Genomic DNA, 26,487 nt, shown 5'->3' on the forward strand with positions numbered 1-26,487 from the left:
AGATACCATCTCATACCAGTTAGAATGGTGATCATTAAAAAGTCAGGGAACAACAGGTGCTGGAGAGGATGTGGAGAAACAGGAAAGCTTTTATACTGTTGGTGGGAGTGTAAACTAGTTTAACCATTGTGGAAAACAGTCTGGCGATTCCTCAAGGATCTAGAAATTGAAATACCATTTGACCCAGCCATCCCATTACTGGATATATACCCAAAGGATTATAAATCATGCTGCTCTAAAGACACATGCACACGTATGTTTATTGCGTCACTATTCACAATAGCAAAGACTTGGAAGCAACCCAAATGTCCATCAATGATAGACTGGATTAAGAAAATGTGGCACAATTACACCATGGAATACTGTGCAGCCATAAAAAAGGATGAGTTCATGTCCTTTGTAGGGACATGGATGAAGCTGGAAACCATCATTTTGAGCAAACTATCATAAGGACAGAAAATCAAACACTGCATGTTCTCACTCATAGGTGGGAATTGAACAATGAGAACACTTGGACACAGAGTGGGGAACATTACCCATGGGGGCCTGTCATGGGGTGGGGGGAGGAAGGAGGGATAGCATTAGGAGATATACTTAATGTAAATGACATGTTAAGGGGTGCAGCACACCAACATTGCACATGTATACATATGTAGCAAACCTGCATGTTGTGCACATGTACCCTAGGACTTAAAGTCTAAAAAAACAAAAAAAGAAAGAAATGGTTCAGGGGTTGCTTTTATTAAAGGAGAAAGCCTTACCAAGAACTCCTTTTACCCTCTCTATCTGCCTAAAAATTATTTTTTAATAACTCCTGTATTATTACCAGGGAAGGCTCAAGAGAGTGATGTGCTGTTGAGGAAGAGCTGAAGGAAAGGGGAATGAGGGAGGTGGCTGCTTGATCCAGAGTGGTCAAGCATAGAGCTATGCTGCCACAGTCACAAGGAAAGTTGCAAATCCTTTCTGGGCCTTAGTTTCCCTTTGGCCAAATATGGGAAGCTAAATGTTAATTTCAGATGTAAAATCTTCTAGTTTTATGATGTAAGTTTGAGAATAAATGTACTCATGTGCTAGGTCTGACCCAAAGACCATGGCTGAGCGACAGATGAAAAAATGTACGCAGACACAGGTTTTTTGCCTGGCCATGCAGCTAGGGGACCGGGCTGCTCACAAACACCAAGGAGGGTTCTATAAAGAGTCAGCAGCCACAGCCCTGACAAGCTGGTGCTACAGGTAATTATTTAGTACAGATTTAATGACAAAGGCTTTGAGTCAACACGTCTTGTGGGTAATTAACATGGCCGCCCCCTGGAGAGAGCAGTCCTGTGTGCAGATGATTAAAAGCCAGGTTCCAAGCCCTAAGAAAATTAACTTACCTAGATCATTTCCTTTACATCTTTATCTGCCTTTTGCTCTCAGGCTCCAGATAAGAGAATCTGGCTGCCTTCAGCCAGATTATCTTTCAGAGCTTCTGCAAAACCTCCCAGCCTTCCAAGAAGGTTTATGTCTTTCTCTATAACTTTTATAATTTTTCCCACCACCCTGACCAAACTCCTACACTCATTCATGGCAATAGAGGATGGTGGTTGAGGGCTTTGGAGCCAGAATGCTTGGGTTCAAATCCAGTTCACCATTTACTGCCTGAGTGACCTTGGGTGATTCACTGACCCCCCGTGGTCTGAGATTCCTTGACCATGAGAACAATGACTGGCAGAGAGCAAATGTCAGCACACATGAGCTACTGCCCTTGACATATCCTGTAGACTATAGGAGGATTTTGGAGCTAAGACAGTATTTTGGCAATATGGAAACTACTTTTCTGCGTTGACAGTAAAAAAAAAAAATGTTTTGGAATTGGAAAGAGACAACTTTATCCTTTTTGCCCTTCCTGAGACTGAACTACAGCCCTAGAGGTTTTCTGGGAGGAAGAAAACAAACCAAATGTTTTAGGGTGACAGGGTTAGAGTGTTGAATCCCTCTGTGAGCTCTTTTATTTCTCTGAGCTAGATTTTGTTATGGAGTGTCAGTAAGGTTCTCCTCAGGTTTGCTTTGTAGCTTGTCATGAAATTCCTGGATATTTGAGGAAACAATTGGACATTTTATAATTGCGCAATCTAACGAGAGAACCCTACTATCGCATACTTATTTTGTGCTTTACAGGTTGGCTTAATAATTCCGTCCAGTGCTTTGCTATGTGTAGAGAGTGCCACTGTGCTCCCATAGAACCCTTTAGGTCCACGCATGCCCTTATGTAGGACAAAAGGTTTCCTCTACAAAAATAATGCTAAGTAAAAGAAATAAGGGAAGAAGGACAGGTGTAGGAAAAATCCCTAGCCAGATAGGGATCCACAAAAGGCCTGGAACCTGAGCAAGTCTACACCCTGATTTGTAGCACTTGCTGTTCCATGATGTAAATACTCCCACCCTGGCCAATTTCAAGCCACTGACTTAATGTCAACTTGTTACCAGAAAGGGGTCCCAACCTAGACTCCAAGAGAGGGTTCTTGCATCTCACTCTAGAAAGAATCCAGGGCAAGTCTGTAAAGTGAAAGCAAGTTTATTAGGAAAGTAAAGAAATAAAGAATGGCTACTCAGGGGCAGAGCAGCCCCAAGGGCTGCTGGTTGTCCATTTTTATGGTTATTATGTGCTAAACAAGGGTAGATTATTCATGCCTCCCCTTTTACAGGGTAACTTCTTGATATTGCCATGGCATATGTAAAGTGTCATGATGATGGTGGGAGTGTAGCAGTGAGGACCAGCAGAGGTCACTCTCGTTGCCATCTTGGTTTTGGTGGGTTTTGGCTGGCTTCTTTACTGCAACCTGTTTTATCAGCAAGGTCTCTATGACCTGTATTTTGTGCTGACCTCCTATCTCATTCTGTGACTTAGAATGCCTTAACCATCTGGGAATGCAGCCCAGTGAGAGGTGACAATATGCTGGCAGCCCTCGCTTGCTCTCGGCACCTCCTTGGCCTCAGTGTCTGCTCTGGCCATGCTTGAGGAGCCCTTCAGCCCACCACTGCACTGTGGGAGCTCCTCTCTGGGCTGGCCAAGGCCGGAGCCAGCTCCTTCTGCTTGCGGGGTGGCGTGGAGGGAGAGATGTGGGTGGAACTGGGGCTGTGCATAGCACTCGCGGGCCAGCGCAAGTTCCAGGTGGGTGTGGGCTCAGGGGGCCCTGCACTGGGAGCAGCCAGCCAGTGCCACTGGCCCCTGGCAGTGAGGGGCTTAGCACCCAGGCCAGCAGCTGGTTTGTGGATGTACCAATCAGCACTCTGTATCTAGCTAATCTGATGAGGACTTGGAGAATTTTTATTTCTAGCTGGAGGATTGTAAATACACCAATCAGCACTTTGTGTCTAGCTCAAGAATTGTAAACACATCAATCAGCACCCTGTGTGTAACTCAAGGTTTGTAAACACACCAATCAGCACCCTGTGTCTAGCTCAGGGATTGTAAATGCACCAATCAGCTCTCTGTAAAATGGACGAATCAGTGCTCTGTAAAACGGACCAATCAGCTCTCTGTAAAATGGACCAATCAGCAGGATGTGGGTGGAGTCAGATAAGGAAATAAAAGCAGGCTGCCAGATCCAGCAGTGGCAACCTGCTCCTGTACCCTTCCACCCTTTGGAAACTTTGTTCTTTTGCTCTTCATGATAAAACTTGGTGCTGCACACTCTTTGGGTCTGTGCCACCTTTATGAGCTGTAACACTCACTGCGAAGGTCTGCAGCTTCACTCCTGAAGTCAGTGAGACCACAAACCCACCAGAAGGATTGAACAACTCCACATGCACCACCTTTAAGAACTGTAACACTCACCACAAGGGTCCGTGGCTTCATTCTTGAAGTCAGTGAAACCAAGAACCCAAAAATTCTGGACCCACCAGTAGATCTCAGCCTCATTTTACCCATCCTCTATTCAAGACAAGAGATGCTCGGCCGGGCGCAGTGGCTCAAGCCTGTAATTCCAGCACTTTGGGAGGCCGAGACGGGTGGATCACGAGGTCAGGAGATCGAGACCATCCTGGCTAACACGGTGAAACCCCATCTCTACTAAAAAAATACAAAAAACTAGCCGGGCGAGGTGGCGGGCGCCTATAGTCCCAGCTACTCGGGAGGCTGAGGCAGGAGAATGGCGTGAACCTGGAAGGCGGAGCTTGCAGTGAGCTGAGATCCAGCCACTGCACTCCAGCCTGGGCGACAGAGCCAGACTCCGTCTCAAAAACAAAACAATACAAAAAAACAAACAAAAAAAACAACAAAAGAGATGCTCTGGTTGACATACCACTGACAAACTGACTTGCAAAATTCCTGTAAATTTATCAGTAGGTTTGTGAAACCCAGCAAAAGCTGATTTCAGCATACCAGTGAAGGGCACTGCCAAAGAGAATAGCAAGTTAAAAAAAATGAAAAATGTTAGGCAAGTTATGCTTGACTGCAAGGGGTAGGGTGGTGAGAAATGAGGTTGGAATGTAGAGTGGGACCAGACTGGAATGCCAACTTTAGATTTTTCTTTTTTTCCTGTAAGAAACAGGAAGTCAGCAGAAGTTTTTTAGCAGGCAGGTAATGTGATCAGCCTTTCAGGGTAGAAACTCTGACAGCGGTATGCAGCAAGTTATAGAGAAAGAGGGTTATCTAGAATTCAAGTTATCAGGCAAGTGCAGAAAATAATGAACATCTTAGCCAAGGCAGCAACGAGAGCGGGGTGGAGCTAGGGGTAGAACTAGATCAGAAAACGTTGGCAGGTGGAATTAATAGGGTTTGATGAGGTGACTGGAAATCATGTGAGATAAGAAGCTGAGGACAGTATTAAGGTTTCTAGCTTAGAAGTTAGACTTATGGTCAGATAATTGAGAATTTATGTTGTTAATTGCTCTGGGAGTGGAGAAGGGAGAGTAGGCCGTATTAATTTTGAGGAGCTTATAGACTAGATCCTGGAGATGGTTGGAAATATGGATGGAAGCTTGAGAAAGATAGATCAGGGACTAGAAATTAGTATAGAATACAGGTCATAGTCTTTGAGTTTAATAGTCTGCTGGTAAATACTTCCTATTTGCCATGATAATACATTGGCTTGCTTAAGGAAAGAAGGAATTGTGAAGTTGAATGAAGTAATAAATGCAAGTTTTGAGAACATCATCATTTAAAGGGCCGGTGGTCAGGAGAGGAAGAACCAATCAATAAAAGACCAAAAAAAGAAAAAAAATAGGAAGAGTGGGGGATTAACTGTTAATGTGGCAAGAAAAACAAGAAACTGGAGAAGTTAAGAGGGAAGAAAGTTTCAAGAAAGCACAACTTGTCAAATATCTGCGGTGAGGCCAAGTAGGTCATTGGCATCGGCTTTGGCATTGTGGTCAGGGGTCATTGATGAGTCTAATAAGGATAGTTTCATCAGAGAGATGGGGCTGGAAGCCAGATTGCAGAGTCTCCCTCTGTCATCCAGGCTTAAGTGCAGTGGCACAATCTCGGCTCACTGCAACATCTGCCTCCCTGGTTCAAGCGGTTCTCCTACTTCAGCCTCCCAGGTAGCTGGGATTACAGGCATGTGCCACCATGCCCAGCTAATTTTATTTTATTTTATTTTTTTGAGATGGAGTCGCACTCTGTCGCCCAGGCTGGAGTGCAGTGGCCGGATCTCAGCTCACTGCAAGCTCCGCCTCCCAGGTTCATGCCCTTCTCCTGCCTCAGCCTCCCGAGTAGCTGGGACTATAGGCGCCTGCCACCTCGCCCGGCTAGTTTTTTGTATTTTTTTAGTAGAGACGGAGTTTCACCGTGTTAGCCAGGATGGTCTCTTATCTCCTGACCTCGTGATCCGCCCATCTTGGCCTCCCAAAGTGCTGGGATTACAGGCGTGAGCCACCGAGCCTGGCCCCAGCTAATTTTTATATTTTTAGTAGAGATGGGGTCTCCCCATGTTGGCCAGGCTGGTCTCGAGCTCCCGACCTCAGATGATCTGCCTGCCTTGGCCTCCCATAGTGCTGAGATTATAGGCATGAGCCACTGCACCTAGCCAAATTGTCCCTTTTCTAATCAGCACTTCTACCCCCACACCACTGTGTTGCTATTGTTAACAATGCAGATGGTTTTTCAGGTATTCTGTGAATGCAAGCAAAACATAAGCTAACGTGGAGAGATGTTTCTGAAAAGGTATGAACAAATTGAGTCAAACCCGCATGTACTCAAGCGTGCATTACATAAAGGAAACTCGAGGTGGGTTCTCTTGTAAAATGTACAGTCTTCTCATATCTGTCATATAAAGACAATTCACTTGTTTTACAGTTTCATATAGTTAAAGATGCTCATATAATTTGTCTCAAATGTTTAAGACAGTCTTCATTTAATTAAAAAGAAAAGTACAGTTGATAATATAACAGAGCCAGGTCTGCCATTTCTTTGTTCATATTTCATCATTTTGTGCCGGTCAAACTACTTGTCCTATGACAAGTGGAATGCAGCTTGCCTATTAATTGATAATGGTGTTAACAAGGGTTTATTATATCTACTCTAGAAACTTTGGAAATGCAGTGATTCTTAGCTATTCCCTGGCAGATCTCTATATTCTCTAAATTAGACTAACATTTTATCACAAAACTCGAATGGTGATTGTCTTCTTCCAATTTACCAAAGAACTTAAGTTGATAGGTTAGAATCCTCTGTGCAGGTACATGTGTACACACATACGTGCATGTACACATGCATAGATTACTATCAAAACATGGACAATTTTAACTTATTCAGTAAATTGGGCAGTTGATGTCAGGGCACATGTATAAGTTGAATTTTCTTAATATTCATTTGCTCTGCTGCTGCTTATACTTGCCAGCAAATAATATTAAAAGATTTCCTGAAATAGCTGTTCATTGTTTGATTAATTGCCTCTTGTTCTTGTTTTTCATTAACACTTGCTAATGCTTTCTTAATATAGTGCTTTCTAACTCTTTTCATGACAGGAGATATATATATGTATATATATGCATATATATATATATAAAATATACACACACAGTTATAATGTCTATATGGGACACTGGAGTAAAGGGCTCAGGAATTTGCCCAAAGGCTGAGGCAATGAGCACACAGGGACCCTCTTCAAGGTGTACTGTCGTGCCCTGTGCACAGCCAGAGAAGCTGTAAGGTGCCACATTGCAGACATCATATAGTCCTGATTTCCGCTAGCAACATTGTTTCTTTGATCTTATGATCATTAATCACCAGTGTTCTGTTTCATAGTCTAAAAAGAGCACTGTTAACTCTCCAGCTGTTCCCCTTCCTGATGAACTTGGGAAAGTGGAGAGAAGGGAATAAACTCAGAAGTGTCTTTGCTTGGTGGGTAAATTAGGTCTCCTTGCTATGTTCCTTCTGCAACCAAATAACTTTCTGCGAACACTTAATGCAGAGCTTGATGCCCTGAGAGTTCAAAAGGGAAGAGACCATCAGGCAGTATAGTCTTTGCACATTTCTAAAAAGCTTCTGGTTACATCTGAGCTGATCTGCTTCTAAATGCCAGGGCCTCAGTTGACCATGTTTCTTCTTTCTCACACACTCCTTTCAAAAGGACAAGACACACTTAAAGACACAATTAAATATATTGAAGTTACAAAGCAATTTAAAGAAATTAAACAATGAGACACACTCAAATATATAAGTTACAAAGGAATTTAAAGAAATTAAAGTAAATAGAAAATTTTCCTCTTATTTGCATTGAAATAAAATATTATTTCTTCACTCCTAGTATGTTATTGGAACTGTGATATACTTACTTAGGAAAAAAAAAGGTACTGAATCTGGGAATTCAAACCTAATCTTAGGTTTGAGTCCCAGAACTACCACTTAAATGAAATGAGCAAGCATAGTTATTTTCTAAGCCTTCTAAATAAAATGGGACTGATAATACCTGAGGAGATCTCGTGTATGAAAATATTTTGTCAACTCCAAAAGCAAAAGGTAAATACAATTGGTTTTTGTATTAAAAGAGCTCAATGAGCCCTCCAGTCCAGTGGAAGTTGCTTGTAGGAAATCAGACACTCGGTTGGTTGGTGAGGGCAGCTCTGGTGACGCCAAGTTGACATGCGCCCTCCCTCTTTATTTCCTCCCTCGCCCTGCAGAGTAACCTGATCCACTACCTGGGACTGAGCCATCACCTGCTGGCACTGAATTTTATCATTGTTTCTTTTGGCAAAAAAAGTGCATGGTCTTCTGCCCAAGTGAAGGTGACCGACACAGACTTTGATGGTGTAGAAGTCAGAGTGTTTGAAGGCCCTCCGAAGCCTGAAGAACCGCTGAAACGCAGCGTTGTTTATATCCATGGAGGAGGCTGGGCCTTGGCAAGTGCAAGTACGTTCTGGTCACCTTCAGATGGTTGGTTGTTCTGGTTGGCCTTGTGGGAGATGTGTAATTGAGTTTGGTTTTCTTAGTGGGAAACAAGGGGACCATTTATCTTGGTTCCCCTGGATGGTCCCTGTTACTCCTGTTGTCCCAGCAAAATTATGACTAGTGCCCCCTTTTCACTCTCAAAAGGGTCCTGGTTTGGGTGATAAATTATATGGTTATCCTATGTAAAAGTTATTTGCTTGTTGGTTGGTTTGTTAATTCAGGTAGACTGTTTTAAAATATTTCCTATGATCTCAATCACAGACTTATTGTGCAGTGCTGATACAGCTTTCTGCACCAAAACAAGGTGAAGTTTTACTGGGCATGCATATGGGGAATTATCTGTGCCTCTTTTGCCAACTTGTGTTTTGAAGATACATTTCTATGAAATAGACCAGGTATTGCTTAATACACATGTTAACATTTTATCTGCTTATGAAAGCAAAGGTTAAAATATAAAATGTATGCAACCATTCAAAGGAAACAATCTTGCAAAGTTCAAGAATATTTTCTTTAGATTTGGATGATTTTCATGAGTAGAACACATTCAAAATGGCAGGCAGCCAAACAGAGCCGCCCAGAAGAAAGCCTCCCAAGGCATACATTGGGGCCTTGTCTCTGCTAATAATAATCATGGAGCTACTTCCTCATCTTCAGTCCAGAGCTTTTGGCATCCCCTTAGTTTAAAAGCAATGACAACTTGTTTTGTTTATTTTATCATTGTGTGATTTTTTTTTAAGGCAACAAAGGTCAAAAGGTATAACTTTTTCTAGTAATCTTATTTAATTCCATATCCATTGTTTTTTCTTTTATTCAGTGATTTTTTTTTTCACATTTTCAATAATTGTCCATGAGTATATAGGTTTGCCCAAGACCAAGGGGTTTGCTGGGCTGCAGATCTTTCAGTGCAAAAGCTCAAACAGTTGTGGGCAAGTCTGGACCACTGGTCAGTCTAAGGTATGCTCGGGTGTAGGGACACAAAAATGAATAAGAAGGAGTTTCTGCCTTCAAAGAGATTGAGTCTGTAGCATTGGACACTTGCCAGGAGAAACACTGTACTGGAGGACAGGAAGTATGGGTGCCAGGAATGGGATGGATTACAAGAGTCAACCTGGCCTTTTCTGCATAATTTTGACTGATCACTTCTGCCCGAGGAAGAACTTGACAGGTGTCTATGTAATTCTTAAACTTCTGATTCTAAGACTGCCTCAGAAACCCTGTAAATAAGGAAATATTTATCTCTCAGTTGGCACAATATAGATCTCAATTTACTGAGAGCAACTAAGGATTTGAGACAGAGTGTCGCTCTGTCGCTTAGGCTGCAGTGCAGTGGTGTGATCTCGGCTCACTGCAAGCTCTGCCTCCTGGGTTCACACCATTCTCCTGCCTCAGCATCCCAAGTAGCTGGGACTACAGGCGCCCGTCACCACTCCTGGCTAATTTTTTGCATTTTTAGTAGAGATGGGGTTTCACTGTGTTAGCCAGGATGTTAGCCAGATCAATCTCCTGACCTCGTGATCTGCCCGCCTAAGCCTCCCAAAGTGCTGGGATTACAGGCGTGAGCCACCGCGCCCAGCAGGATTAAATTCTTACATATTAAATTGGTTCTGTTACTGCAGACCTTTGGATCCTCTAAGAAATGCTAAGACTTCCCTAAAATTCTGGTTTTTAATGTGTTCATTTAAAGAGAATACCATATTCTTCAAACCAATCACTTTACTAAACTGCAGCAAATGAAGTGTTAAAAGAGCAAAAAATTTTTTAATTGGTTTATTATTTTTAGTTGTAAGATCTCACTCTGTCACCCAGGCCAGAGTACAGTGGCACTATCACAGCTCATTTTAACGTCAAACCCTTGGGCTCAAGTGATCCGCCTTCCTCAGCCTCCCAAGCAGCTGGGACTGCAGGCATGCGCTACTATGCCTGGCTAATTTAAAAACACTTTTTAATAGAGGCAGCATCTGGCTATGTTGCTCAGACTGGTCTCAAACTTCTGACCTCAAGTGATCTCCTTCCTTAGCCTCCTGAAGTGCTATTACAGGCATGAGCCACCACTCCCAGCCTAAAATTGCATGATTCTAAGGAAGAGACTGCTTATTTTGCTGTGATTTTTTAGAAAGGTATATACATCTGAAGAACTATAAAATCAGGATCAATATGGTACATTTCATATAGCCCATTATGAAATAAATATTTAGATGGTAATATATTCAAAACTAAACTATGCATTTCCTGTTATTTATAGTAGTTGCATGTTATTAGAAATCAGATTTAATTTTTCACATGTACATGTAACTCGATCACTTGTTCACATTTGGTTTTTATTATTTGTTCTCAGTATTAGCTCCAACCCTAAAAACAATTAACACTTAGCAGAATTTAAGAGTGGACAGTATTAAATGACCTGTTTTGTAATGATTGTTCCCTTTGTGTCTTTTAGAAATCAGGTATTATGATGAGCTGTGTACAGCAATGGCTGAGGAATTGAATGCTGTCATTGTCTCCATTGAGTAAGTAATTAATGCTAGTCATAGAAAACTTTTCTTATGAAGGAATTGTTTCGTTATCTAGAATTACTTTGTTACTTTGTTTTACCAGTGATAAAGTATAAAATAAAGGTCTCGAGTTGGCAAAGTGATTTGCCCAAAGTCACACTCAGCATAATCAGAAAAATGATTTCTGATATAACAAAATTTATTGAACTAGCTTTATAACACTTCAAATTACCTTTTCACATTTGGTTTTGAAAACTTCTGAAAAAAGGATTAACTAAAAACCTAGAGAAGTATGCAATCAGTTACCTGCAACATATAAGTTTAATACTAACTTTTTAAATCTAAAAAGTAGTAAGGATTTTAAGAGAATCTCTTTTACAGCCAAGAGTTGAAAAAGTTACTCTCTTAGAGTCAGGTTCTATGACTTGGACCTTGGGAATAGAAATATGTGTTCAACAAATTTTAGTGGTGTAGTTAGTAGTAATAGTAGTAATATTAACGTTTTGAATTGTCTCTATCAGTTCTGTATAAGCCACTTTTCTGGGCAACTAAGAAGAATGTGAATAATAATTATAACAATTATGATGATAATAATACAACACAAAAATCACACTGTCTTTTTTGTGCCAGGCACTGTGCAAATGCCTTTGCACACGTGTCTCTTCTACTTTAGGTCTTTGTTTAGATACCATCCTCTCAGCCAAGCCTTTTTTTTTTGACAAGCCTTTGTAAGATTGCAACCCACACTTCTCTGTTTCATTTCTCTCCGAAGTTATCATCAATATCTGACAAATCATGTATTTGACTTATTACATGTTTATTGTAATAAGTGGAAATAGACAATATGAATTTTATAAAGGCAAACATTTCAGGATTGTTGTTTGTTTTGTTTATTGCTGAATCTTTAGTGCCTGGAAATATTCCTGGCATATGGTGAGCATTCAGTAAGTATTTATGGAATGAATGAATGAAGCATCTTCATTCTCATATAAAACATCCAAGATATTTTGATATCTTTTTCATAAGTGAGGAAATTGAGACCCAAGAAGCTAAGTAATGTACATAAGGCCAGATAGCTAGCTCATCACATAGATGGGGTAGGGAAGTAAGTCAGATAGTTTCCGAGGTCTCTGGACCTTTCTGATGCAGTTTCAAGCCACTATTGAAGGAAGCTTATAATGCTGAGTGGCAGGGCCATGACATCAACCACTTTTCCTTGCCCCAGGCTCATTCAGTTCTCTTCTTCCTTCTGCCTCTCTGTCAGCTGCTCTCCTGTGCATGGTGCATCACCTGCTTGCTCCTACTCCAGATTTAAGCAGATCTGTTCTGCAGTCTCTTGGAAGGGACTGCTCAGAGTCACTGAGGCAGTTCTGACCATGTGGACAAAAGCCCTAGAGCCACCTAAAAGCTCTAGAGTCACCCAAAAGCTCTAGAGTCCAGACAGCTGGAGCCAAATCTGCTGAGGAAGCAGCCACCGCACCTGGGCCTTTCCGGACTCTCCTCAAGGCCTCCCAGATTACTCAAGTGTTGTCAGTGCAGTTTGGTAATACAGGAACCTTCAAGGAAATGATTTGGGCAGCTGGCCTGGGCAGCTGGCCAGAGGAAAGCACAGGGGATGTTTAAGCAGACAAGGCCATACAGCTCGGTGTTGAGGAACAAGCTTCAGGGGCCATTCAGTTGGTTTCTTGTATAGCCCCAGCTCCTTGCAGGCCTGACAAAAGGAGAGAAGCTGGGCTTGTTTCAGTTGGCATCATGCAGATTTTCCATTCACCACAGGGCTTACCCTCCAGGCTTCAATATCACTATTTGGCCACATGCCCTAAACCGTTCCTCCATTCCCTTCTCCCCTTATCAGCATCTGTCTCAAGTAAAATGGGTATTGTCAGGCTTATCATAAGACACAGAAGAATAAGACATGTTTAAGAAGATTTTTTTGAAAAGGGCTAAAATTTAGAAGTAATTGCTTAGATTTTAACTTTGCAGTGTTCCTAATCTTTACAACGTGGTATCCAGATGGGAGGCATCAGCGTACGGCAGTCAAGTTCCATCACTCATGACTGTGACCTCAAGCAGGTCACTTAAACTCATGTGCAAAATGGGGTTGAGAACCCTTCCTGTATGTTTAGAATGTGAGCTACTGGGAAAAGAGCGAGGTATGGTGGTGCACCTTACTTGGGAGGCTGAGGTACAAGGATTACTTGAGCCCAGGAGTTTGAGTCCAGCGTAGGCAACATAGACCCTATTTTTCAAAAAACAAAGCAAAGGCTGGGCGTGGTGGCTCACGCCTATAATCCCAGCACTTTGGGACACCACCTGAGGTCGGGAGTTTCAGACCAGCCTGATCAACATGGAGAAACCCCGTCTCTACTAAAAATACAAAATTAGCTGGGCATGGTGGTGCATGCCTGTAATCCCAGCTACTCGGGAGGCTGAGGTAGGAGAATTGCTTGAACCCAGGAGGTGGAGGTTGCAGTGAGCCGAGATTGCGCCATTGCACTCCAGCCTGGGCAACAAGAGTGAAACTTGATCTCAAAAACAAAACAAAACAAAACAAAACAAACAAACAAAAAAAGCAAAAACAAAAGAATGTGAACTCCTGGAAACAGAAATCACGTCTTCCTTCCTTTGCATCTCCAGAACCCAGTGCAAGGCTTGGAGTGTGGATGCTAGGTAAATGCATGCTGAGTTGGGATAATGACTGCAGAGAGTTGTCACGAGAATCATTTTAGACAACTGATATAAAAGGGGTTCAGATAGTCAAAAGCACTAGATGAGTCTGGAGGATTATTGCTGTATCTGGCCTATAGAATGAAAGGGTCAACTTACACATTTATTTATCAGCATGTTTGGAACTCACAGTACTTTTTTTTGTTTTTTCTGGAGAAATAGATAGTAATCCTTGTTAGGATTCAGGCTAACCCAAGGGCACTTTATAACCTATGCTGTAGTTGAGGTACAGCCAACATTATATGATCATGATGTTTCTCTTGGAAACGATGTTCAGGCCAGGTGTAGTGGCTCACACCTGTAATTCCAACACATTGGGAGGCTGAGGCAGGTGGATCACTTGAGTCCGGGAGTTCAATACCAGCCTGGGCAATATAGCAAAACCCCATCTCTACAAAAAAGTTAAAAAAACAATTAGCCAGGCATGGTGGTACATGACTGTAGTCCCAGCTACTCGGGAGGCTGAGTTGGAAAGATTGCTTAAGCATGGGAGGTCAAGGCTGCGGTGAGCTGAGATTGCACCACTGCCCTCCAGCCGGGGTGACAGACCAAGACCCTGTCCCAAAAAAAAGCAAAGTATGTTCAGAGCTGGATCTCAGTGGCTCGCTTCTTTCTTCTTTCTTTTATTCCATAAATATTTATTGGATTCCTGTTTTGTGTCAGTTACCGTGTTAAATTCTGGTGACATAACAATGTAAGAATGACTTAATTCCTGCCTTCATAGAGTTTATGATCTAGAAGAAAAAGACCTTGAATAAGTAATGTTCAAAGTGTGATAAGTGATGGGAAGTAGAAGGGCAAGTAGTAACAGAGGCATCTAACAGGCAAGATCTTACCTCATTTAAAGGGTCAGAAATGGTGTCTTAAAGAAAGTGATGTTTGGATCAAACCCCTAAGGATGAGCAGAACCTCATTAGAAAAGTGGATTGGTCATGGAAGACCAAAGTGGTGTAATAAGAGGGCTTGAGAGGGGAGGGAGGAGCCAGAGAGCAGTGAGGGAATGAAATGTGAGAGAAGACAGACGGAGGGACAACTGAGGAAAACAGAAGTAAGGGTGGATGATTCTGAAAGTCTTTAGGAGGATGGTGGACCCTTGGTTCTCCTGGACCTCCACCTTCTAGAAGAGAGGCTGTCTGGAGCCAGCAGCTCCTTGCCTTGAGGCCCTCTAGAGTGGGTAGTGGCATCATGCCTTTGCTATTCTTTCATGTGGATTATGGCATTGGGGAAGGTTCTTATCTGAGGAAGCTGGTGGGCAGGAGTTCCAGCAGCCTTGGTAATGTAATCACCTCATATGAGCACCAGGAGTTGGGACTCCATGATTCGTGTCACTCACGCTGGCTCAAGGGTCTGGGGACAGACCAAATAACCAATAGGTAAAGTCCTTGAGTTACAAAAACTAGGTAAAAGCCATGCCTACTACTCAGTAGCTTCTACAACGCTATGCTATTTTTACATATTAATTGCACAATAAGTATTTGTTAAATACATTACAATGTTTATCTTATATCTAAGATACGCAGGTGTATCCTCATTTATATAATCTAGAAAGGCCTTATTTTATATTCACAAACTTTGGTGCAGTTTAATTGAGTACATTTTTACCTCTAGTTTATTTATTTTTTATTTATTTATTTTTGAGACAGAGTCTCACTGTGTTGCCCAGGGTGGAGTGCAGTGGTGCAGTTTTGGAGAAACAATCATCTATCCACATTCCTTCCTCTCAAGCACAATTTTATTATGTGTTTTTTCAATGGAAAGGAAGCTTCTGGGTGGGATGCATACCGTAATTCCAGCACTTAGGGAGGCAGAGGTGGGAGGATCACTTGTGGCCCGGAGCTTGAGGCTGCAGTGAGCTATGATGGTGTCACTGCACTCAAGCCTGGGTGACAGAGCAAGACTGTCTCTTAAAGGGGGCAGGGAGCTGGGCGCAGTGGCTCACACCTGTAATCCCAGCACTTTGGGAGGCTGAGGCAGGCGATCACGAGGTCAGGAGATTGAGACCATCCTGGCTAACACAGTGAAACCCCATCTCTGCTAAAAATACAAAAATTAGCCGGGTGTGGTGGTGGGCACCTGTAATCCCAGCTACTTGGGATGCTGAGGCAGGAGAATGGTGTGAACCCAGGAGGCGGAGCTTGCAGTGAGCCGAGATTGAGCCACTGCACTCCAGCCTGGGCAACAGAGTGAGACTCCATCTCAAAAAAATAAAAATAAAAATAAAAATAAAAATAAAGGGGGCAGGGAAGAAAGGAAGCTTTTTTTTTTTTTTTTTTTTTTTTAAACCTCTTGATGCAACAGTAGAAAGAAAGCTTCTGCTAGCAGAGTAAATAGATTTTCCCTCCAGAGTTGTTTCACTCAGAGAGCACAATCTGGTTGTAATTATTGATTTGTTTTGGATATCCCCTACTAAAAATATCCCCAAGACAGTGGGGAATATTAACTTTTTTATGTTCCCAAAATGAATCTATTGAGATTCTCTTGGGTGATGGTGAAAAGTAAAAAAGCTGGAAAAGGAGTGAGGCTTATCCTCTCTCCTGCTGAATCTGATAGGAGTATGATTTTGTTCCAGAATGCCGCACGTGTCTTTCACCTAACTGGCACTACATGAAGAAAACGTGGTGTCCTTTCCATAGCAGAAGGTTTTACACGTGGCTTCCAGGTTAGGTTATTTTGAGGAAGAATGCGCATTTCAACCCTCTTAACACATTGGTGTCATTCAGGGCTTTAAAGGAAGAGAAGCATAGGTTTGCAGTCAGTTGTGAGTTCAGATCCCAGTTCTGCCACTTCTAGCTGTTATAGACAAGTTACACATTTTCCTTGAGCCTCACATTCTCATCCTTAAACCCAGAAGTTTGCTTGAGATTTGAGCGACATACATCTGTAGAACATTTGGCAAGGTACCTCACCCAGCAGGAGTATGGTCATTTTTATAGACTGTACACATTAATTTGATTAAACCTCATGCCTGAATTTACACCAAATTTTATTCTTCTAGTGGGAGGTACATGTAGTGATAAAAATAGATAATCCACTTGGCATTGCAGAGTCATCCTCTCCCTGATGTGAGTTGGGCAAATTGAGGAATATATATGCATCCATAGTATTAATATGATATGACATCTTTGGTATTTATGTATCAGGTGCTTTAAGATCTGCAGTTTTTAAATATTGAATATCAGAACCCTCTTCCACTACTTTGCAGGGACGTAACTTTGAGCACCAGCAGCAGAGAGCAGATATATTTATGTATGCGTTATTTGGCTGTACCACCCATGAATTTCCTCCTGATCCTTGGCTTTCTGTGTCTAGATATTACAACATTTTGATATACTTATTAGGTGAATTTCAAGCTACTTTGAAAGTTCATCTTTTTTTTTTTTGAGACGGAGTCTTGCTCTGTCTCCCAGGTTGGAGTGCAGTGGCGCGATCTTGGCTCACTGCAAGCTCTGCCTCCCAGGTTCACGCCATTCTCCTGCCTCAGCCTCCCTAGTAGCTAGGACTATTTTATTTTTAGTAGAGACAGGGTTTCACCGTGTTAGCCAGGATGGTCTCGATCTCCTGACCTCGTGATCCGCCCCTCTTGGCCTCCCAAAGTGCTGGGATTACAGGCGTGAGCCACCGTGCCCGGCCAAAAGTTCATCTTATACCAGGTAACCTAATAAATATCTACTTTCAGGATATTCTCCAGTCTACAAAAATTCTCCTTTTTTTTTTTTTTTTTTTTTTTTTTTGAGACAGAGTCTCACTCTGTCACCAGGCTGGAGTGCAGTGACGCAATCTCGGCTCACTGCAACCTCTGACTCCCTGGTTCAAGCAATTCTCCTGCCTCAGCCTCCCAAGTAGCTACAGGCACCTGCCACCATGCCCAGCTAATTTTTGTATTTTTAGGAGAGATGGGGTTTCACCATGTTGGCCAGGATGGTCTCGATCTCCTGACTTCGTGATCCGCCCACCTTGGCTTCCCAAAGTGCTGGGATTACACTGCGCCCAGTGCTGGTGAGCCACTGCGCCTGGCCGAAAGTGTCCATTTTTACTGAGTAAAACTGAAGAATGTTTCCAGCATGAAATCAGATAAAGGGAGGGGTTAGGCCATGGATCTTTATGGCACCAGGAACCCTCTTGCATCATAACCTGTTTGTTTTTAAGTGTGTTTATCCTATTATATAAGCCAATTATTAATTGAGAAGATTGAGCAGTAGCATTTTTTTTTTTAGATTACCAGTTTCGTTTGATCAAAGTCTCTCAGCCTTTTTCTGAAATAACATCTAAAAACTCAACTTATTTGATGTATGGATACTAGTGGATATGTTCTGACCAGCTGGGCAACCAGGAAAACAGTTTGTTGTGATATGTGGGATATTGCTGAAATGAAATAACTTTTGTTTTTACAACTTGAGTCATGAAGTACATTTGTTTTTATTAAAATTAAAAGTTCAGCTTGGTAGTACTGAAGAGTAAAAATTGAGACCCTCCCCCACCACCCCAAGAACTGAGGTAAATAGAATCATATGAAATGATGTCATCTAGTGGACAAAATTGTGTAATTCTACTTTTTTGCTCAAATGGAATTATATAGCAGCAGCTTTCATATATAGTGAAAAATCAACTGGAAAAAAAAAAAAAACATTTTGCACGATTAATTGACCACCCCAGATGGAAAAATAAGAAATTTGAAAGCTTATTTTATCTGCTATGGGGCAAACACTAAGGGATTTTCTTTTTTTTTTTTTTTTTTTTTTTGAGGCAGAGTCTCGCTCTGTCGCCCAGGCTGGAGTGCAGTGGTGCACTCTCAGCTCACTGCAAGCTCCGCCTCCACTAAGGGAATTTTTTTATTGCATTTAGTTTTAAAATGTGGTAATTCCAGAGTGACCAGATCCACATTCACTACTTACCAAAGTATTTCTCAAACATTTGTCCATTTATGAATGTCAAGATGTTTAATTACCTAGCAGGATTTTATTTTATTTTGAGACATGGTCTCACTCTTTCACCCATGCTGGAGTGCAGTGGCATGATCTCAGCTCACTGCAACCTCCACCTCCTGGGTTCAAGCGATTCTCATGCCTCAGCCTCCCAAGTAGCTGGGATTACAGGTGCACACCACCATGCCCGGCTATTTTTTTTTTTTTTTTTTTGAGATGGAGTCTTGTTCTGTCACCCAGGCTGGAGTGCAGTGGTGCCATCTTGGCTCACTGCAACCTCCACCTCCTGGGTTCAAGCAATTATCCTGCCTCAGCCTCCCAAGTAGTTGGGATTACAGGCATCCACCACCATGCCTGGCTAATTTTTATATTGTTAGTAGAGATAAGTTTTTACCATGTTGGTCAGGCTGGTCTCGAACTCCTGACTCAGGTGATCTACCTGCTTCGGCCTCCCAAAGTGCTGGGATTACAGGCATGAGCCACCGCATCTGGCCCTTTTTTTGTATTTTTATTAGAGACGGGGTTTCACCACACTGGCCAGGCTGGTCTTGAATTCCTGATCTCAAGTGATCCGCCCGCCTCAGCCTCCCAAAGTGCTGGGATTACAGATGTCAGCCACCGCTCCCAGTCCAATTAGCTGGATTTTAGATGGTGGAAAATAAATGTCCTTATTTAGAGTAGCTTAGAAAAAATTAGTTTGTGAAAATAAGTATGCTAATTATAAGATGGAAATCAAAAGTCTTGAGTCTTCACTGACTGTTATTAGGTTTTAATTAGGTAATTAGCTTTTATCCTACCTAATTTTGGTCTGTTTTTGAGTTTTTACAAATCAAGTAACTTTTGTATGCCTTAGTTTCTTCGTTTGCAAAACGAAGGTATGTTAATACCTAAAAGAGATTTATTGGATGGATGATTATGTGCCCCTCACATTGGCAGATACTGGAAACACAGTAATGAATAAAACACAATTCCTGATATCAGAGAACACAGTCTTTAGGAAAAACACAAATACTTTTCATATAAACCAATAAGAACAGTGAGTGACATACCCTGGCACATAGAAATATCAAGGAATATTAGCCAGTTCAAGCCCAGAAACAAGTGGAGATATGACCAAGGAAGGTGCCCTAGAGGAGGCCAAACCCTCCAGTTAAGGCTTAAAAGATGAGTGAGAATTAATAAGCAAAAGAGGAGAACAGAGAGTGGGAGGGAACTCTAAACCAAGATTGCCAATGTGGATGTGTAAGATAATATTATGGGTGGGGCATTTGACAAAACCAGAGCTTTTTGGGAGTCTTAAAGGCATATGAATTCTACTAGGTGCACAGATAGGATTCCAAAGGATTCTGATCTTGCAAAATGGAGCCAGTTGGAGGAGCCCCAGAAGTATCCCCGAGGGCCTGCTCTAGGCTGTCTGGAAAACTTAGCTTCCCTTTTGTGGGTTAACAACTGGCCTTTTAGTTACAGTCTTCCAGGTAGTGAATGCATTGCTTGGTTTTAATGTCAGGCTAGTATGGACCTCTCCAGTGAAGTACAATTTTATTACATGAAATAAATGATGGACCATTAAATGCGAGACCAATGAAGTGGTTAATGCTGCCAAGTCACCTTTTAACCCAGAGTCATTATGAATGGAACACTGACTTCCAGAAATAAAATTCTAAAATCTATTATGGTGCTATCCATGTCTTTGCAATGAACCTCCGTCTACCTGTTACTTTGAAATTTTATTTTGGTTGTTCTTGGTGGTAAGTAGGTTTGGTTTGGTGGCTGATAGTTTAAAGAAAAATAGTACTATTACTAATACAAAATCATCACATTTTAAACTAAGTATTTGATTTGCAAGAAAATGGTTTATATTTATATTTTATTATTTTTTTCTTTTTCATACAGTAATTCCATTGAATCAATTTCTTATCTATTTATTTCCAGATTTAAAAGAATCAGTTTGTCTCTAAACTTTACATGTCCCCAAAACTTGGCAAAGGCCTTAAATGAATACAACTTTTGTTTTTACAGATACAGGCTAGTTCCAAAGGTTTATTTTCCTGAGCAAATTCATGATGTTGTACGGGCCACAAAGTATTTCCTGAAGCCAGAAGTCTTACAGAAGTATATGGTTGATCCAGGCAGAATTTGCATTTCTGGTGACAGTGCTGGTGGAAATCTGGCTGCTGCCCTTGGACAACAGGTAACACCACTGTCCTAAGGTGCTGGTGGATTGAGCTGTGCATGATAAGGTCCAGCAGACCAACACACCCTCCATTATGTGTGGCAAAGGCATAGCTGGGTGGGCTGGTCACTAGATGGCCAAATTGATCATGTGATTACACTTGTAGAGCTCTCAGAGATCTTGCTGAAGTAGGAAGATGGGTCATTGGAGGAAGTGTCACCTATGAGTCTTTGTAAAGTCCCTGATTACAGTCAGTGTTAGAGAAGGGCTGACATCCCTTGCTTCTCAGGGCTATGTATGGAACTCAAGTGTCTCCTGCTCCATTTTCAAGTTTGACTTGCAAAGCAGAGTATTTTTGCTTAAATTCCAGTTCATAAGATTATTCCTTACAACTTTGAGCCACATTAAAACCTTAAAATTTGTTTCCCCAACTTTTTCTTAATGCAAAAGAAAAAAAATTAAACAATTCAGCCATTTAACTATTACCTTACAAGTTACTATGAGCTTCACCTGGTTGAATTCTTTGAAAACTACGTCTAGCTCTATTAACACCCCAATTTTTTTGGCAGCTGGGAAAAAGCATGTTTTCTTTCTTTCTTTTTTTTTTTTTTGAGGCGGAGTCTCGCTCTGTCACCCAGGCTGGAGTGCAGTGGCCGGATCTCAGCTCACTGCAAGCTCCACCTCCCGGGTTCACGCCATTCTCCTGCCTCAGCCTCCCGAGTAGCTGGGACTACAGGCACCCGCCACCTCGCCCGGCTAGTTTTTTGTATTTTTTAGTAGAGACGGGGTTTCACCGTGTTAGCCAGGATGGTCTCGATCTCCTGACCTGGTGATCCACCCGTCTCAGCCTCCCAAAGTGCTGGGATTACAGGCTTGAGCCACCGCGCCCGGCCAAAAGCATGTTTTCTTCCTGTTATGGATGAAATAACTTAAGACATCTTTGTCATCTCACCTCCAAATTTCATTTGGTGTCCTCAAATACCATCTGTCATTCTAATTATGAGGTACCTTGGTTTCTAACTCTTTTGTTGTAATTCAAGAACTGGATTTTCCATTTGGCATTGGCAAGTTTTTCATCCACACATGGTCACAAGAGAGTCTTGGCTCAGTGGAGAGAACATACTTGGCTTTCAAGCCAGACAGCACTGGAATCTAACCTAGGACTCACCCTTGAGTGTTGTGGGGCCCTGGATAAGTCCCTTAACTTCTCTGAGCCTCAGAAAAATGAGGACGATGTCATCTGATTGCAGGGCTGTTGCAGGGACTTGGCGAGGTGATGTGTATACAATTTTTGGCACATATTCAAAGTACTATTTACTGACCATTCATGCTTTTGGAATGCAGTCACATGTCACCTAGGAATGGGTTTCTAAAGTCCAGATATGAAGCAGAAGTGTATGGCTAAAGTTACCTTGAAGATCATTTAGTTTTCTATGAAGCTTCATGACTCGTTAGCTTTCTTTTAGATGTTACAGGACAAATACGTAATTTTGCACACTAGAATTACAAAATGGGGCAATATTAACACTATGGGGAGGCATGGGGGTACTGAAATCTGTTGAGATAGGGGACTCATTCACATTCCCATGACAGCTTCACTCTGGCATATGCCCATTACGTAGAATGGAGGGTGCATTGCCAGAACTGTTTAAATTCTCTCACCAAGCATGAAGATGCTCACCAGAAGGCCTACCCTGAGGTCCTACTAAAACACTCAGGAGTCTCATAATCTGTTTAACTTTTTTCTTTCCCTCTCTTCTGGAAGAGTAGGACTAATTTTTTTTCTCCCTAGGAAGTCATGACCTTTTTGGGGGGTTTTGTAGGGAATAAAAAATTAAATAAGGTTCGCACATTATCCATTCATAATACCCAGGTGTCTTAACTGCCTAAAGATAGATACAAGTACAGGGTTCACTCAAAACTATGAGTTGTAAACATCATACCTTTCTTAGTTAAGTATCTAGCAGCTTGATAGGGTGGTGATGGTAATGATGGAGCATCATTTTTAAAACTATATTATTTATACAGTGCCTGGTAGAAATGTAACACTTATACCATTGACAGATTCAGAGTAACACATTAAGCTACTCTATAGGGTATGGTTCCTATAAAAGAAGGCATGCAAAATGAAATAATGTATTTGCTTCCTCTTCTCTAGTTTACTCAAGATGCCAGCCTAAAAAGTAAGCTCAAACTGCAAGCTTTAATTTATCCGGTTCTTCAAGCTTTAGATTTTAACACACCATCTTATCAGCAAAATGTGAATACCCCAATCCTGCCCCGCTATGTCATGGTGAAGTATTGGGTGGACTACTTCAAAGGCAACTATGACTTTGTACAGGCAATGATCATTAACAATCACACTTCACTTGATGTGGAAGAGGCTGCTGCCCTCAGGGCCCGTCTAAACTGGACATCCCTCTTGCCTGCATCTTTCACAAAGAACTACAAGCCTGTTGTACAGACCACAGGCAATGCCAGGATTGTCCAGGAGCTTCCTCAGTTGCTGGATGCCCGCTCTGCCCCACTCATTGCAGACCAGGCAGTGCTGCAGCTCCTCCCAAAGACCTACATTCTGACGTGTGAGCATGATGTCCTCAGAGACGATGGGATCATGTATGCCAAGCGTTTGGAGAGTGCCGGTGTGGAGGTGACCCTGGATCACTTTGAGGATGGCTTTCACGGATGTATGATTTTCACTAGCTGGCCCACCAATTTCTCAGTGGGAATCCGGACTAGGAATAGTTACATCAAGTGGCTGGATCAAAACCTGTAAAGGAGCAAAACTTCCAGAAGCCTCGAGACCCTCTTGACCTCCTACACCTGCTTTGGAAAGACATGCACTTTTTAGCTGACTAATTCTTCCTCTCATCCCCCTCTACATGTGAGTTTTGGAATCTCTATTCCATAACTGAAGTCTTTATGATAACCTAATTTTTAAAAATGAATTTGACTAACTTAAGTGCAAAACATCCGCATTTGGTTCCCAGAGTGGGCCAAACTCTCTGTTCTTGTTATTTTAGCCAACTATACTCGTACTTACAGCTACAGAAAGCAGGACTAGGAACTGGAAATAACTTTGGGTCCTGCCTTCATCAGGACGTTCTTTTTAGAAACAGTTCTTCCAGCTCTGGATGACAGAGTGACCTTTAATAAGATAAGAAAACGAAGACTCCTCAGTTCTGCTAGAGTTAACCTTGAGTTCAGAGCAGTGTTAAATGCGTGCGCTTTCAGGTCAGTGCTGGGGACCAAGTACCCTCTGTTTTTTCGTGAATGGATGGTTTTGTTTCCTATGGGAATTTTGGCAAAGGTTTTCTAGAAAGAACAAGTTTCGTAAAGGACTTCCTTCCTCTAGAATACTATTCATTTTATGAGATCACTATCTGTAAGTCCAGTTGGATTACAGGGATACTTGAAAGTTACTTTCTACCACTATTATTAGAAAATATGAAGTCGCATGCACTGGATATCTGTATATCATTAGGTTTTTGTTGTTTTTTGGTTATGCTGTCCCCCTTCTCCCTGGGGAGATCTTTGGGAGCAAATTTATTTAGATTTAGAGTAAACTTTTCATTATAGAGCAATTAAAAACAGACACATGAAACAACCTAGTGTTTCACATAAAAATACTTCTGACATAAAGTATCAAGAGCAGTGTGAATATATTTGGCATAGTCGAAAAAGAAAATACATTTAATATTAGTTCAGAATTGTGAAAAATACCTTTAGAGGTCTAGTCTATTCTTGAAAACTCAATTTTTTCATTTATATGGCGTTAAAATGGAGCTATTTTGCTACAATATAATGTATTGTTTATTTTTTTAAGTTATTTAATGTTAATATACATAGCTAGACTTAAGGTTTTTCAGAAAGATGTCTGTAATAAATATCGAAAACAATGGTATTTTTTAAAAAATTGCCTTAGGGTTTTAAAACCTTCCCTACAGTTACAACCACATGTAATTTTGTGGAAATGATATAATAGCTATTAATACTACTATAACATAGGCATACATATTTTCATGTTTATATGCATATACAAGTTAAGATAATTAGAAACTATGACTGCACCTAGTAAAGTCATCTAAGTTTATAGTTCAGTAGCTTAGGCAGGACACACTGCTCATCTCTGCTTTTTAGGGTCGGGAACACAAGCTCATGTTCTGAGTGAAGGGTGTACACTGGTACCTGGTGGTGCCTAGATCCCCCATTTCTGGCTGGAAGTTTCAACAGCCCAAGCTTAACTTCATGTAAAGTCTTCACTGCCAGTGGGAACATCTTTGACACAAGACACTCCAATTCTGATTTGAGTTGAGGATCTCTGTCTGCCTTCCTGCCATCCTTCCTTCTTCCCCAATCCATGCTACTGTTAGGGGCTGCAGAGAGCAGCAGTAGAGCTGAGTAATGATACAGTGCACCACAGAGAGAAAGTAGAACCATTTCACTCCTGGGAAGAATGAGTATTTCCCACTTCCAGCAATCAAATAACAAATGAAAATTTGCATACTTATTCATGTATTGTATAAGCCAGTAGCATTTTATGTACAAAACAGAAGTCAGTGCAACAGTATGTATGTGTGCCTGTGTGTGTATAAAAATAACCATTGAAGCTAACTTGCTAATGTACTTAGGCAAGCCACTTATCATCTCTGGGCCTCGTCTTTCCTCCCTCTAAAATCAAAGAGCTGAATTATGTGATCCTTGAGGTCTCTTCCACCTATAATACCAACTGTCTTGTCAGACTGGCAAATTATATTGGCCTCTTCTTATGTGGTGGTTTTTTGGTAGGTCATAGTTCCTTATACACGGACACCTGCATCATCGAAGGGCTTTTTTTTTTCCTAAAAAAAATGGGATTTTAGTTCTTATTCTATGGTAACTACCCTCCTCATATATTGGAAGGAACCAATATTTGGACCTTATTTTGAGGTTATCTGCCTCAAAGAAAAAGAAAATAAAATGTATACGCAGGGTTCCTTAAATTGACATTTTTTCCCCAGAATTGTGAGCCAAAGCCTGTAGTAATTGCAGACAACAAATGATTCCCAATCTCTAAAAGGCTCTCTCAGATGAAAAGGGAGTAAAGGCAAAAAGAGGTCAACCACTGTTTCTGATAAAGCACTTGAGTTTCATTGTTCTCTTAGTGTTTATTCTTCTAAAAAATGTTTACACTCTGCAGATTGATTTTTTTTTTTTAGTACTGTGGGTTTGTTTTCCTATTTTATGAAAAAATGATAATCTTTTTGTAAAATTGTCTGTGAAATGTGAACGTTAATATATAAAGAAAAACCTTGAAGTGCTGTATAGTGAAGTATAAATTAATGGTTTATTGATTTGTGAAGAACCTAAGACTATTCATATAATTATCTTGGTGTATCTATTTTATGCATGACCTTTTAACCTTTCACTTTGCTTATTTCCCACTATGAAGGGGAAGGTAGATTTTATGAACGATTTTAATAGCAAATATATTTTATAAAATGAAAATCCAGTGTGGAGGTAGCAAAGCATATATCTGTTCTGAATCATGTTTGGAAATAAAATCGCTCCATCTGGGAATGTGCTTTCATTTCCCCGTCTCATTTTCTGTTTCCCATTTGAAAACAGTGTTCTCTTCTCTTCTTTCTGCATGCCAAATTGCTAGCCACAATTATCTCCAAATCTTCTACCCACTGGAGTACTCCAGCTGTCTTTCCTTTAAAGGTGGTTCAGTGGCCTCCTTGATGACATTCGTTTCATGTCTGGATACAGTATGTGTTGCCCTACTTTGGACTGGCTAGAATATTCATAAAAGCCAGG

At 41.4% G+C, this 26,487-nt stretch overlaps 1 protein-coding gene across 2 annotated transcripts in view; it reads left to right on the top strand.

Moving 5' to 3' along the window:
* The window catches only part of NCEH1 (neutral cholesterol ester hydrolase 1), a 136,664-nt gene extending 110,412 nt beyond the window's left edge, over positions 1-26,252 (top strand). The window contains exons 2-5 of one of the 2 annotated variants that reach the window (XM_010356904.2): positions 8,107-8,335; positions 10,812-10,881; positions 20,535-20,706; positions 22,847-26,252. In XM_010356904.2, coding sequence (XP_010355206.1) covers positions 8,107-8,335; positions 10,812-10,881; positions 20,535-20,706; positions 22,847-23,464 — 1,089 coding nt within the window. In that variant the 3' untranslated portion in view covers positions 23,465-26,252. The remainder of the gene's footprint in view (positions 1-8,106; positions 8,336-10,811; positions 10,882-20,534; positions 20,707-22,846) is intronic. The other variant, XM_030929372.1, reaches the window with a different exon arrangement.
* The last annotated feature ends 235 nt before the right edge of the window (positions 26,253-26,487 follow it).

Source organism: Rhinopithecus roxellana, chromosome 1 (assembly GCF_007565055.1).
Source record: "Rhinopithecus roxellana isolate Shanxi Qingling chromosome 1, ASM756505v1, whole genome shotgun sequence".
NCBI classification, from domain to species: domain Eukaryota; kingdom Metazoa; phylum Chordata; class Mammalia; order Primates; family Cercopithecidae; genus Rhinopithecus; species Rhinopithecus roxellana.